Source organism: Onthophagus taurus, chromosome 2 (genome assembly GCF_036711975.1).
Source record: "Onthophagus taurus isolate NC chromosome 2, IU_Otau_3.0, whole genome shotgun sequence".
Taxonomy (NCBI): domain Eukaryota; kingdom Metazoa; phylum Arthropoda; class Insecta; order Coleoptera; family Scarabaeidae; genus Onthophagus; species Onthophagus taurus.
In genome coordinates, this window is record NC_091967.1 from 7,950,418 (window position 1) to 7,965,499 (window position 15,082).

General features: G+C 33.1%; 3 protein-coding genes and 1 long non-coding RNA gene across 7 annotated transcripts; 2 read left to right on the top strand and 2 right to left on the bottom strand.

Annotated features, from left to right (window-relative positions):
• Nucleotides 1-556: 556 nt before the first annotated feature.
• LOC111427166 (uncharacterized) lies at nt 557-3,042 on the bottom strand. 3 transcript variants are annotated; one of them, XR_002707910.2, is made up of 3 exons: nt 2,861-3,042; nt 2,223-2,719; nt 557-1,287 (listed from the first exon to the last, which is right to left on the bottom strand). It is a non-coding gene; the product is annotated as an uncharacterized lncRNA (long non-coding RNA). The 3 variants fall into 3 exon arrangements; XR_011639641.1 differs by having other exon boundaries at nt 2,110-2,719; XR_011639642.1 differs by lacking the exon at nt 2,223-2,719.
• On the top strand, nt 828-5,201 carry LOC111427162 (dual specificity protein phosphatase 22). Of its 2 annotated transcripts, none has more exons than XM_023062160.2 (4): nt 828-1,283; nt 3,135-3,251; nt 3,301-3,886; nt 3,938-5,201. In XM_023062160.2, the coding sequence occupies exons 1-4, from the start codon at nt 1,263-1,265 to the stop codon at nt 4,108-4,110; spliced, it is 897 nt and encodes a 298-aa protein (XP_022917928.1). In that variant the 5' UTR covers nt 828-1,262; the 3' UTR covers nt 4,111-5,201. The 2 variants fall into 2 exon arrangements, with proteins under 2 accessions (XP_022917928.1, XP_022917927.1); XM_023062159.2 differs by lacking the exon at nt 828-1,283 and adding an exon at nt 2,278-2,356.
• On the bottom strand, nt 5,193-5,977 carry LOC111427163 (ER membrane protein complex subunit 8/9). The gene is made up of 2 exons (XM_023062161.2): nt 5,748-5,977; nt 5,193-5,692 (listed from the first exon to the last, which is right to left on the bottom strand). The coding sequence occupies exons 1-2, from the start codon at nt 5,973-5,975 to the stop codon at nt 5,294-5,296; spliced, it is 627 nt and encodes a 208-aa protein (XP_022917929.1). The 5' UTR covers nt 5,976-5,977; the 3' UTR covers nt 5,193-5,293.
• An 84-nt stretch (nt 5,978-6,061) lies between these two features.
• Nucleotides 6,062-14,983, top strand: LOC111427160 (pre-mRNA processing factor 8). The gene is made up of 8 exons (XM_023062155.2): nt 6,062-6,171; nt 6,301-7,045; nt 7,101-7,313; nt 7,364-7,489; nt 7,738-8,599; nt 8,651-9,184; nt 10,239-14,703; nt 14,759-14,983. Exons 2-8 carry the CDS (start codon nt 6,306-6,308, stop codon nt 14,911-14,913), a joined length of 7,095 nt encoding a protein of 2,364 aa, XP_022917923.1. The 5' UTR covers nt 6,062-6,171; nt 6,301-6,305; the 3' UTR covers nt 14,914-14,983.
• The last annotated feature ends 99 nt before the right edge of the window (nt 14,984-15,082 follow it).

A 15,082-nucleotide genomic window follows, 5' to 3' on the forward strand; every position in this document is an offset into this window, starting at 1 on the left:
TTTGCAACAAATTCACCGAAAACATTTAAAAATTAAAGTTAACATCGTCGTAAGTAACTTTTAGCGAGTACTTCGTTTAGAGAACGGTCGTTATGTTCTGTTTTACGCGGTACACATTTTGAAGTTCCGTTAATGGAACTTGTACATACTCAGATGGTTCGGATACAGCGAGTTGGTGACCTTCCCTACTTTTTTTTTCTTTCGTTCTTTCTTTGGTATTTTTTTTCTAACCTTGGCCCACTGTTGACAAGAAGAAGCAACTCGTGACATTCTCAATAAAAGTAAAATCTGAAACAACATTTATTTTCATTCATTTTAATTTGTATTCATCAATCAACACGGTGATTCATCGTCACTAAAACAAATCACACAAATTGGGACACCAAACTATTCGATTTCGGGCCGACTCATGAATAATTACGTCATTTTTTGTTACTTTTCTATCATTAAATCATGACTTTTAAAATAAATTCTGATTTAATTAGTTTTCATAATGATTTAATGGTATGAGGAATAATTTATAAGGAATTTGATTAGATAATTGAATAGATTAAAGTCTTTATAGATTACATTTATTACCTTTTAAATTCATTAAAATCATACCTATCAATATTGACATTTTATATTTGTCAGTTCTAACGTCAAAATAATTTTTAGGTTATATCTAATCATGTCTAGGTTTTTATTTGTATTAACATTAGCTTAATTAGAATTATATTTTCCTCTATAATGACAATTATAAAATAATATATATAATAATTACCTCTAATTTCTAATATGAGTTGCTACTAACATTATTCAGTTTTAAATTTATAGTAGAAATGGCCATTGTTAGATGGCGCTGTTAAAACTTGGTTAAAATTTGAGATATATTTTTTAACTTTCTTAATTATACAATGTAGGATTATTTTTCTTTTAAAACACATAATAAACTTTCCTTTTTTCTTTACACTGTTATTATTCACCCTACACATTACAATTCATCATCCATTTACATCATCCTTTAAACAGGAAGTTTCAGTTTATTTTGGAAGGATTTTTCAAATTTTTTTAGGTTTATGATAGGTGTACTAAAAGAAATGTTAATTTCCATTCTTTTACTGGGTCTCGCTACAGCGCAGCACCCGAAATTCCCATATATCGACCCATCCAGACCAGACACAGAGGTGCCACAGAACTAGACCTCTGTTGGAGTGTGTTCCTGACCTCCGAAATAGGGAGACATGTGATCCTTGTAGAGAAGACGCGTTCTCCCGCCTGCCATGGGGAATGGCATGAACAAGGTAACTAAAAGAATAAAATAAAGTCCTCATTAATAATAGAATAAATGACATTTTTTATATTCAAATTAAAGAAGCAATTCCGGGTTTAATATTTTATTTTCTTTATCGCTTTTTAACTGAAGTGAAGTCAATTGAATCCCGGTTCAAATTGAATTGAAATCCATTTCAATCAAATGACCCGATTTGAAAATCCATCGATAACCCCTATTTTGTAAGAAATTATTTTCGTACGAATTAAATTTGAAATTTAAATGTGTACCAAAAGTGCAACTAAGTTTCGCCGTTTCGTGCACGAATTTTAGATACACACGTGCCAAATAATTTTTTTCAGAATAATTAATAACCTTTGATAATAATCTTTGCTTTAAACATGAAATTTATTAATGCAGAAATTTCAGGAAAATGAGTAATCTGATAGATTAAGATTACAAACCATGATAAGTAAATTTCACGTTAAAACAAACTTTCCTTATTGATAAAATAAGTAAATATTTTATTAAGTTTAAATTTAAAAATTTGATGTTAAGGTTAAAAAACTTAACCTAAAAATAAAGATAATGTCAAAATGACATCTTTTTAATGCAAAATTGACGTTAAAAAATTTAAATTAAACCTTTTAACATTTATCAGTTAACCTCATCATTTCATGGTTCGTAAATAAATAATAACTTTTCTAGCCCTAATTTTCGCATGGCGTGCGTATGATATTCATCATTAAAATCGCAATCTCGCCCTCGATTAGGGTCGCCGGCCTTTTTTAACCCCCTCGGGCCTCGAGGACGGCGATTTAATCAGATTTAATAATAAAACTCCATACTACACTAACGTTAGTGACTATAGCAACTGTGTCAACGCCGATTTCGTACTGATACGAACGCGAATTTATCGTTGATTTAAAAGTTCTTTTAGTTTGAAGAAAACGAGCTAAAACTTAGTTACTTTGCAGTTCTTGTACTGCGAGGTGGTTTATAGTCGCGGGAGCAAACGATAATTGTAAGAAAATGTTTTGTTGTGTTATCGGAGATGGAATTAGAGAGTACAAAAAAGAGCTTTTAAACTTTGGGATTTCTTTTGTAAGTACTTTTGAGGTTAATTTATTTTTATATAGGCAACTCAATAAACAAGTAAATGTATAAAGTTGTCTAAAAATAGATATTTTGCATGTTTTATGGCAATCAATCATAAAAATGATTGAACCGGATGCATTTTCTCACATTAATTTTTATTTCAAAAGATTAATTCTAAAATTATAATCTTTATTAGGTTATATTTTTTCAATTTCTATTCGATACCACGCCTTGAAATAGTTTGAAGAGTTTTTCACCTCATTAGGTTCTTTGTTATAATATTGATTTTATATCCCACCCTCGACTACTTCAACAATAACTTCGCCTATATCATTTTTATTATATCGTAAAAGAAAACTTTATTTTAACCTAAAAGAAAAAAAGCAAAAATCACTTTCAACCAAGCAACGCCATTAAATTACCATATGCAAATGATTTATTTTTATCGTTGATACGGTTAATTTACTAGAAATGCAAAAAAAACTTATTATTCAATAAAAATGTACTTACTTTGCAAGTTTTTTTAAGGTCACGCTAACATTTTCAAAGTTGTTTATATGGAAATTTTCCATAATACGACCTTAATTCTATGTTGTCATATTTATATTCACTCAAAAAGGCGTTTTTTTTCAAATAATTTAAATTCAATACTTTAAAATTCACTTTAATTAAATTTGACAGCACTTTGACAGTTATTTTGTTGTATATTATGAAATGTCAAAAGATGGCGTTATAAACGCAATTTAAAATATATAAGATTTTCTTTTATAAGAATTTTTTTTAGGTTTTGCCAGGTCTCTATGTAGGCAATTATAGAGATTCCAAAGATTCTGCTCAACTAGACAAATATAACATAACACATATCGTTGCCATCCATGACACAGCCAAAAAGATTCATTCTGTAAGTAAAATTTTATCATTCGAAAAGCTCTACATTATTTCATTTTTAGGATAAACATTATCTTTGTGTGATGGCATCAGATTCGCCCGACCAAAACTTAACGCAATATTTCTCACTTTGTAACGATTTCATTCATGCCGCCCGTTTAAGGGAGGGAAACGTCTTAATTCATTGCCTCGCAGGGATGTCTCGGAGCGTCACAGTAACTGTAGCCTACATAATGTCCGTAACCAATTTAAATTGGAAGGAGGCGTTAAAAGTTGTTAGAGCGGGAAGGACGGTGGCTAACCCAAACTTGGGCTTCCAAAAACAATTACAGGAATTTGAAGATTTAAAATTGCACGAAGAGAGGAGACGATTAAAGGAACGTTATCCAAGTTTGGCTTTGGTACAAATTGATCGAGAACAATGTATGCTCAGCTTAAATAATTACGAACAATTATTATCAACGCGAACGATATGCGAAGGAAGATGTTCTATGGGTGAACGATGTCCTACGGGAGTTTGCCGAACTCCAGATTCCGGTAGGAGGAGTTCACGAAGAAGTAGTAAAGGGCAAACAGAAATTAAAAGGAGTCCTAGTTCAACTAATGTTAGGCCAAAATCTGGTCCGGCGGGGTTAAGAAGTTATGGAGGTACATTTTTAAAATGGGTTTCTGTAAATTAATATAATATTTGGCTCTTAGGTTCCGCTCCTCCATCACGAGCTGGTTCTCGTTTGGATTTATCATGTTCAAGTGGTACTTTAACAGCCCCCGTTACACCTGCGTCAACACCGCCAGTTTCACCGAGAAGAAGAGGACGTTCCCCCCGAAAAAACTCCACTCAATTGTCTATACAAGAAGATGTTAACTCATAGTGGCTGCTCTAGTTTGTAGGGGTAGCTTAAATTTAAAAAAATTGTTTTCAAGTTTTAAAAGAAACCATCATTCCATCCACCCAATTAAAAAAAAGAATGTTAAGAAACACTAACATATTATCCGTATTTGTCAATTCCCGGCAGGAAAAAGTCCAAAAAATGTAAAATTTAAATGATTTATAGTTATTAAGTAAAATCGATCTAACTTCAAAAAAATCTTTGATGTTTCAAAGATAACCTTACTTTTTTGGTGTTAGGTCGATTTGAATAATTTTTTAAAAATGAATGGAAATTCCTAAAGATGTTGTTTCCGTCATCGTATTTCTCTGTGATACCAAAAGAAAAACACGTTTTTAATAATTAAAACAGCGTTTTAATTTAAATAAGAAAAATGAAAACGTTTGAAACTAAGGTTGTAAGAATGTAGGCTGTTTATTAAGAACGAAAGAAAGTTAACGAAAACGTTTTAGAATATTCTATTTAAAAAAAAGCAATCATTTCGAAAATAATTATTTTAAATACATTTTTAAGGATCTCAGCACAGTACCTTGAATCAGAATATGAAAAATACAAGAAAATCGATTAGTTTCAATACCAAGAACCATATTTTTCCATTGCTCTGTGTATATAAGACGTTTTTTTTTAATATATTTTATAGCTATTAATAAAGTGTTTTAATAATAGCGTTAGCAAGCAATAATATTTGCCTCAATAACATTGATTTAACGTTTATATGTAATAATTTTACGAATTGTTAAAAAAAGGGGCATAGTTGTTAATATTGGACCAAAGATGGGCCTTTATTTCATCGTTATTTAGCTGCGTAGTTTTAGGCACAACATTTAAGCACAACTATTAATAAAAAAGCTAACTATAAATGTCTTCTAGCTTTTCGACAATATTTTTAAAAAAATCTGTTTTACATTTAATTAATACTGAAAAATGTACAAAAAATTAAATGAAATAAAGATAATGTTATTTTTTAATCATTAATTAATAAGTTGTTGCTTGAAATAATAATAGTTTATTAAAAACGTTGAAGAATGTAATATGTTTATTCATCCCAAATAAAAAAAGCAAAGTATTTTCTATGTTTGTGTATTTTTTAATACCCAAAAATTAAATACCTTTATAAAATAATTAATATAAAATACATTTGCACTTAAAAAAAAAAATAAATAAATTAAATTAATCTATCAATGTTATCATTTAAATATTCATTTTTCCAATCTTCAGTAATATCATCTAAATGATTATCAAAATCAATTAAATGCGAATATGCACGTTCTTTTAACAATTGTGAACAACATCCAAGAGTATCTTTCGGGGCTAAAGAAACTTTATTCACATCAACTTGTCTATATTTCCCATCTGAATACTGAGCGACTTTAATTGCAGCATTATCCCCTTTCAAATTTAATTTATGATTCTCCACAATAACCATACAAGCTGACGGAAAATTTTCTGCCACTTTTTCAGCTATTTTATGATTGGCTTTTTCGATTGAACATTCTTTAAGATTCTCATGTGCTGTGTAATAACCAGCGATCACCAAACCTAATTGATTGGCATATTGATCGATCTAAAGGTAATAAATAACATTTAAATACTTTTTTTATTTAACATTTCTTATTTACCTCAGTTAAAGCAATTTCCGCCATTGGAGTGAGGTTAAGTGCTACGTGAAAAAGTGGAATTGCGTCGACAAACTCTACATCTTTTCCTTTGGTAGGTTTCGCAAGTAAAACACCGTTAATAGAACAATGACCGTATTTTGCGGCGTGTAAAATTATTTTACAATAAGCTCTTGCAGAAATTATCAACTCGGTCATTTTGAAGGATGCTGATTTGACATAAAATGACATTTCATGTTAGTGTGTATTTGGTAGACACATAATTTTGCTTATTTCGTAGACGGTTCTATTAAATGTACAATGTACTGTTACCAAATCTATTAAATAACAAATTTGGTGAAAGCTGTCAAAACGTAGCGTGTTCGTTTAGCGTCGTTTGTCGTTTATGTTTAGATATTTCGAATAAAATGAGAAAATAAGCGATTTGGTAAGATTTTATTTCATTATATTATTATTTAAACGGATTTTCTTTATTGTGGTATAAATTATTTAAACGAAAATAAGATGGAAATGGAAGACGCTTACCTAACCTATCTTTTTTTTGTTATATTTACAGTTAATATGTCTTTGCCGCCATATATTTTGGGGCCTAACCCATGGGCCACAATGATGGCCCAACAACATCTGGCCGCGGCACACGCTCAAGCGCAAGTAGCCGCGGCACAAGCCCATGCCCACGCGCTTCAACAACAAATGCCCCCTCCGCATCCGAAATCCGATGTAATGACGGAAGATAAACTTCAAGAAAAAGCTCAAAAATGGCATCAATTGCAATCAAAACGTTTTGCTGATAAACGCAAACTAGGTTTTGTCGATGCACAAAAAGAAGATATGCCCCCTGAGCATATCCGTAAAATCATTCGAGATCACGGTGATATGAGCAGTCGAAAATACCGCCATGATAAACGTGTTTATTTGGGTGCTTTAAAATACATGCCTCATGCCGTAATGAAACTTTTGGAAAACATGCCCATGCCATGGGAACAAATTCGTGATGTTAAAGTTTTGTATCATATCACAGGGGCTATTACATTTGTAAATGAAATTCCGTGGGTGATTGAACCGGTTTATATAGCTCAATGGGGCACAATTTGGATCATGATGCGTCGTGAAAAACGCGATCGCCGCCATTTTAAACGTATGAGATTTCCTCCATTTGATGATGAAGAGCCGCCATTAGATTATGCTGATAATGTATTGGATGTTGAACCTTTAGAGGCAATTCAAATAGAATTAGATGCAGAAGAAGATGCTGCCGTTGCTAAATGGTTTTACGATCATAAACCTTTAGTAGGAACTAAGTAAAAAAAATATTTAATTTTTATTTATTTTTTTTCATTAATTCCTTTTTTTAAGATATGTAAATGGGCCCACATATAGAAAATGGAATTTAACTTTACCTATGATGGCTACTTTATATAGATTAGCTAACCAATTATTAACTGATTTAGTTGATTCGAATTATTTTTATTTATTTGATACAAAAAGTTTTTTTACTGCTAAAGCTTTGAATATGGCTATTCCTGGTGGTCCTAAATTTGAACCCCTCATCAAGGATATGAACCCAGGGTATGTTGAGTTATTTTCTGGGAAAAGTTTATTATAATTTTGTTTTGCAGGGATGAAGATTGGAATGAATTTAACGATATTCATAAAATTATTATAAGACAACCAATTCGTACTGAGTATCGAATTGCTTTTCCTTATCTATACAATAATATGCCTCATTTTGTGCACTTATCATGGTAAGAATTAATGATGATGATGATGAATTTTTATTAAATTTCACACTAGTTTTGTTTCATTACTATAAGTGAATTTGTAATGATATACTAGCAGTGTGATATACTATTACACAGTGATTTGATATTACTTTCTATTGTGTAGATTAAAAGATAGAAATGGGTTGAAAGTCATGAACATTTAATTTTAAACCAAAAACTTACCTTAATTTAAACAGATTTGAAATTAATTAGCATTTTTATTTGTCTAGGTATCATGCTCCAAATGTCGTTTTTATAAAAACTGAAGATCCAGACTTACCTGCTTTTTATTTCGATCCATTAATAAACCCAATATCGCATAGACACGCCGTGAAAAGTCTCGAACCTCTCCCAGAAGATGATGAAGAATATCTCCTTCCAGAGCATGTACAACCTTTCTTACAAGAAACTCCCTTATATACCGATAACACCGCAAACGGAATATCTTTATTATGGGCCCCAAGGCCTTTTAATTTGCGATCAGGTCGATGTAGAAGAGCCATTGATATCCCACTGGTGAAATGTTGGTATCAAGAACATTGTCCTCCAGGTCAACCTGTTAAAGTTCGTGTTAGTTATCAAAAATTATTGAAATATTTTGTTTTGAACGCATTGAAACACCGTCCACCAAAAGCACAAAAGAAACGATACTTATTTAGGTCGTTTAAAGCGACTAAATTTTTCCAAACGACTACACTAGATTGGGTTGAAGCCGGTTTGCAAGTTTGTCGACAAGGATATAATATGTTAAACTTGTTGATACATCGAAAAAACTTAAATTATCTGCATCTTGATTACAATTTTAATTTGAAGCCAGTTAAAACTTTAACGACGAAGGAAAGAAAAAAATCTCGTTTTGGAAACGCGTTTCATTTATGCAGGGAAATTTTGAGGTTAACTAAATTAATAATTGACTCGCATGTCCAGTATCGATTGAATAATGTTGATGCTTTCCAACTTTCCGATGGCTTACAATACATTTTTGCTCACGTTGGGCAATTAACCGGAATGTATCGATACAAATACAAGTTAATGAGGCAAATAAGGATGTGTAAAGATTTAAAACATTTAATTTATTATAGATTTAATACGGTATGTTAAAATACGTCTAATTAAGTAAGTATTAAAATAATTTTATTTTAGGGTCCTGTTGGTAAAGGTCCAGGTTGTGGATTTTGGGCACCTGGTTGGAGAGTTTGGTTATTTTTCATGCGCGGTATCACCCCTTTATTGGAACGCTGGCTTGGAAACCTTCTTTCGAGACAATTCGAAGGTCGCCATTCTAAAGGAGTCGCAAAAACGGTTACAAAACAACGCGTTGAATCCCATTTCGATTTAGAATTGCGCGCTTCAGTTATGCACGACATCGTCGATATGATGCCTGAAGGCATCAAACAAAATAAAGCAAGGACGATTTTACAACATCTTTCAGAAGCGTGGAGATGCTGGAAGGCGAATATTCCGTGGAAAGTACCCGGATTACCAATACCGATAGAAAATATGATTTTGCGCTATGTTAAAATGAAAGCTGATTGGTGGACGAATACAGCACATTATAATAGGGAGAGGATTCGAAGGGGTGCAACTGTCGATAAGACGGTTTGTAAGAAGAATCTTGGGCGGTTAACCAGGCTTTATTTAAAAGCTGAACAAGAAAGACAACATAATTATTTAAAAGTAAATAATTTTGAGTATCTTTTTATAAGTATTGAATTAACAGTTAAAATGATGAAACGCGCAGGGGTCCTGAAAGCCAATTTAAATGTTTATTGGCAACTATTTTATTGATTCGTTTTAGATGAATCGTAGAATAGTTGGATAACGCGCATCTGATTAACTATAATATATTATTAAAATACAAAATATACAGGGTGATTCACATAAGAACCGACACAGAGCAGGGCAGGGACATGGTAGAGTGTAATAAATTAAGATGATTTAACGAAATTTATCTCTATACTAAGTTGTTCCCCTGAGGGTACTATAATTAATAATTGGTGATATTTCCACAAGGATCCTACAAGAAATTAATTTTATAGCGAATTTTGAAAGATGTTGATGAAAATTTTATCAAAACATCACATATTGTTTTCTTAAAAACTAAAAGTTATTTTTCAAATAGTGTTGGTTCATTGGAAAGAGCATACTTTTATTAATATTTTGGGAAATTTTCACATTCATATTCCGAGAAATCGATTTTAAGCGAATTATTAGAATTTATTCGTCGAAAATTGCAAAATTCGAAAAAATTGTCGATCACTTCAAAAATTTATTTCTCAAGAACTGAAAGTGATCTTTCAAAACGAAGAGATGAAAAGTACACGAAACTGCAATAAGAGATTTTATATATTGTATTGGGATTGTTACAATGAGGTTGCTAATGACAAACCTGATATAAATAAAGTTCTTTCAATGAAAAAAGTTCTATTGGGGTTGAACTTGATTATTATCTGCAGTGTCCAAAACCTAAAACAGATACTAATTCCTGTGAATGGTTTCTATGCTCATAACATATACCAAATTTGGTTTTTCTAGCTTAATGTATCAAAGATATTGAATGTTTTAAACATTTAATACCCAACTTTGAAGGCCTATAATTCCTCAGGGGTTCAACTTAAATTATCTTAATTTAATGTCCTCTATATGTCCCTGCTTTGTGTCGGTTCTTATGTGAATCACCCTATATAATTTTTAAAAATAATTTTTAATATATATTTTTTTTATTTTGTAGGATGGCCCATATATTTCCCCAGAAGAAGCTGTAGCTATATACACAACAACCGTACATTGGTTAGAGTCTCGTCGATTCGCTCCTATTCCTTTCCCCCCACTTTCATACAAACACGATACAAAACTACTCATTTTGGCATTGGAACGTTTAAAAGAAGCATACAGTGTAAAATCTCGCCTAAATCAAAGTCAACGTGAAGAGTTGGGATTAATTGAGCAAGCTTATGATAACCCTCACGAGGCTTTATCAAGAATTAAGCGCCATCTTTTGACACAAAGAGCTTTTAAGGAAGTTGGAATTGAGTTTATGGATTTATACAGTCACTTAATTCCTGTTTATGACGTCGAACCGCTTGAAAAAATTACCGATGCTTATTTAGATCAATATTTGTGGTACGAAGCTGACAAGAGACGTTTATTTCCGCCGTGGGTTAAACCCGCAGACACGGAACCCCCACCGTTATTAGTTTATAAATGGTGTCAAGGAATTAATAATTTACAAGATGTTTGGGATGTTTCCGAAGGTGAATGTAATGTTTTATTGGAATCGAAATTTGAAAAATTATACGAAAAAATCGATTTAACCCTTTTGAATCGATTGTTAAGATTAATCGTTGATCACAACATTGCTGATTATATGACAGCGAAAAATAACGTTGTTATTAATTATAAAGATATGAACCATACGAACAGTTACGGAATTATTAGAGGGTTACAATTTGGCTCATTTATTACCCAATATTACGGATTAGTTCTCGATTTATTAGTTTTGGGGTTACAAAGAGCCAGCGAAATGGCTGGACCACCCCAAATGCCCAATGATTTCTTAACTTATCAAGATATTCCAACAGAAACGTGTCATCCAATTCGATTGTATTGCAGATACGTTGACCGAATACACATGTTTTTCCGATTTAGCGCCGATGAAGCTCGAGAACTAATTCAAAGATATTTAACGGAACATCCAGATCCGAACAACGAGAATATAGTTGGCTACAATAATAAAAAGTGTTGGCCGAGGGATGCTCGAATGAGATTAATGAAACACGACGTTAATTTAGGGAGGGCTGTATTTTGGGACATCAAAAATCGTTTACCACGGTCAGTAACAACGATCCAATGGGAAAATAGCTTCGTTAGCGTCTACTCAAAAGATAACCCTAATTTATTATTTAATATGTGCGGTTTTGAATGTCGCATATTACCGAAATGTCGAACTCAACACGAAGAGTTTACCCATCGAGACGGAGTTTGGAATTTACAACACGAAGGTAGCAAAGAAAGAACAGCTCAATGCTTTTTAAGAGTGGATGATGAATCGATGAGCCGTTTTCATAATCGGGTTCGTCAAATTTTAATGGCGTCCGGTTCAACGACTTTCACGAAAATCGTAAATAAATGGAACACCGCGTTAATCGGATTGATGACTTATTTCCGAGAGGCTGTAGTTAACACTCAAGAGTTATTAGATTTACTGGTGAAGTGCGAAAATAAAATTCAAACTCGCATTAAAATCGGGTTAAATTCAAAAATGCCAAGTCGATTCCCCCCGGTTGTGTTTTACACCCCCAAAGAATTAGGGGGGTTGGGAATGTTAAGTATGGGACACGTTTTGATCCCTCAATCGGATTTGAGATGGTCGAAACAAACGGATGTGGGGATAACCCATTTCCGTTCGGGGATGAGTCACGATGAGGATCAATTAATTCCTAATTTATACCGTTACATTCAACCTTGGGAATCCGAGTTTATTGATTCACAAAGAGTTTGGGCCGAGTACGCTTTAAAAAGGCAAGAAGCAAACGCTCAGAATCGTCGATTAACTTTGGAGGACCTAGAAGATTCTTGGGATCGGGGAATTCCAAGAATAAACACATTATTTCAAAAGGATCGGCACACTTTAGCTTACGATAAAGGTTGGAGGATTCGAACTGAATTTAAACAATATCAAGTTTTGAAACAAAATCCTTTTTGGTGGACGCATCAAAGACATGATGGAAAATTGTGGAATTTAAATAATTATCGTACCGATATGATTCAAGCTTTAGGCGGGGTCGAAGGGATTCTAGAACACACTTTGTTTAAAGGGACTTATTTCCCAACGTGGGAGGGTTTGTTTTGGGAGAAAGCTTCCGGATTTGAAGAATCGATGAAGTACAAAAAATTAACAAACGCCCAAAGAAGTGGGTTGAATCAAATTCCGAATCGTCGGTTCACTTTGTGGTGGTCCCCAACGATTAATCGGGCGAACGTTTATGTTGGTTTTCAAGTACAATTAGATTTAACGGGGATTTTTATGCACGGAAAAATACCAACATTAAAAATATCTTTGATTCAAATTTTCCGGGCTCATTTATGGCAAAAAGTGCACGAATCGATCGTAATGGATTTGTGCCAAGTTTTCGATCAAGAATTAGATGCTTTAGAAATCGAAACGGTTCAAAAAGAAACAATCCATCCGAGGAAATCATATAAAATGAATTCATCTTGTGCTGATATTTTACTATTTTCTGCGTATAAATGGAACGTTTCTCGCCCATCTTTATTAGCGGATACGAAGGATACAATGGATAATACAACAACCCAAAAATATTGGATTGATGTCCAATTACGTTGGGGTGATTACGATTCACACGATGTTGAGAGATACGCTCGAGCCAAATTTTTAGACTACACAACTGATAATATGTCGATTTATCCTTCACCCACAGGCGTATTAATCGCGATTGATCTCGCTTATAACTTACATAGTGCTTATGGAAATTGGTTCCCTGGGTGTAAACCATTAATTCAACAAGCGATGGCTAAAATAATGAAAGCTAACCCCGCCTTGTATGTTTTACGGGAAAGAATTCGAAAAGCTTTACAATTGTATTCAAGTGAACCCACAGAACCTTATTTATCAAGTCAAAATTACGGAGAATTATTTTCAAATCAAATAATTTGGTTTGTCGATGACACAAATGTTTATCGCGTTACGATTCATAAAACTTTCGAAGGAAATTTAACAACTAAACCGATTAACGGAGCTATTTTCATTTTTAACCCCCGAACCGGACAATTATTCTTAAAAATAATTCACACCTCAGTTTGGGCGGGACAAAAACGTTTGGGGCAATTAGCCAAATGGAAAACGGCGGAGGAAGTAGCCGCCTTAATTCGCTCACTCCCCGTTGAGGAACAACCAAAACAAATCATCGTAACCCGAAAGGGAATGTTAGATCCCTTAGAAGTACATTTATTAGATTTTCCAAACATCGTAATTAAAGGTTCCGAATTACAACTTCCCTTTCAAGCTTGTTTAAAAGTTGAAAAGTTCGGCGATCTCATTTTAAAAGCGACCGAACCTCAAATGGTTTTATTCAACTTATACGATGATTGGTTAAAAACGATTTCGTCTTACACAGCTTTTTCAAGATTGATTTTAATTTTAAGAGCGCTTCATGTTAACACGGAAAGAACCAAAGTTATTTTAAAACCGGATAAAACCACGATTACGGAACCACATCATATTTGGCCAACTCTCTCTGATGATGAATGGATTAAGGTTGAGGTACAATTAAAAGATTTAATTTTAGCCGATTACGGAAAGAAAAATAACGTTAACGTGGCCTCGTTAACGCAATCTGAAATTCGTGATATAATTTTGGGTATGGAGATAAGTGCGCCTTCCGCACAAAGACAACAAATTGCGGAAATTGAAAAACAAACTAAAGAACAATCTCAATTAACGGCCACCACAACGAGAACGGTTAATAAACACGGTGATGAAATTATTACGAGTACAACTAGTAATTATGAAACGCAAACTTTTAGTTCTAAAACTGAGTGGAGGGTGCGAGCCATATCAGCTACTAATTTGCATTTAAGAACTAATCATATTTACGTTAGTTCAGATGATATTAAAGAAACTGGTTATACTTATATTTTACCTAAAAATGTTTTGAAGAAATTCGTCACCATTTCGGATTTGCGAGCTCAGATTTGCGCGTTTTTGTACGGTGTTAGCCCACCGGATAATCCTCAAGTAAAAGAGTTAAGGTGTTTGGTTTTACCTCCTCAATGGGGAACTCATCAAACAGTTCATATTCCTCACGTTCCTCCAAACCACCCCTTTTTGAAAGATATGGAACCTTTGGGATGGATTCACACTCAACCGAATGAGTTACCACAACTCTCCCCACAAGATATTAGCACTCACGCTAGATTAATGGCTGATAATACAAGTTGGGATGGGGAAAAAACGATTGTAATAACTTGTTCGTTTACACCCGGAAGTTGTTCGTTAACTGCGTATAAATTAACGCCTTCCGGTTACGAATGGGGAAGGCAAAACACCGATAAAGGAAATAATCCTAAAGGATATCTTCCGAGTCATTACGAGAAGGTTCAAATGTTGTTATCCGATCGATTTTTGGGATTCTTCATGGTTCCAGCTCAAGGAAGTTGGAATTACAATTTTATGGGTAATAATTTATTACTAATTCTAATTTATAACATATTAAATTAAATGTGTTTTAGGTGTCCGACACGATCCGAATATGAAATATGAACTCCAATTATCCAATCCTAAAGAATTTTATCACGAAGTTCATCGCCCGGCACATTTCTTAAATTTTTCTTCATTAGAAGATGGAGATGGTGCCGGAGCAGACAGAGAGGATGCTTTTGCTTAAATTTAGTTTAGTATTAATTGATAGGATGTTATTATATAAGATTATTGTAAATAAAGTTTCTTTCACAAGATTTGATTTATTATATCGTCGCGCCATCTTTCGTATGCGAATAGAATTAATAAAGTTATCTATAACTTAAACAATAGTAATAACAGATGGCGCTACATAA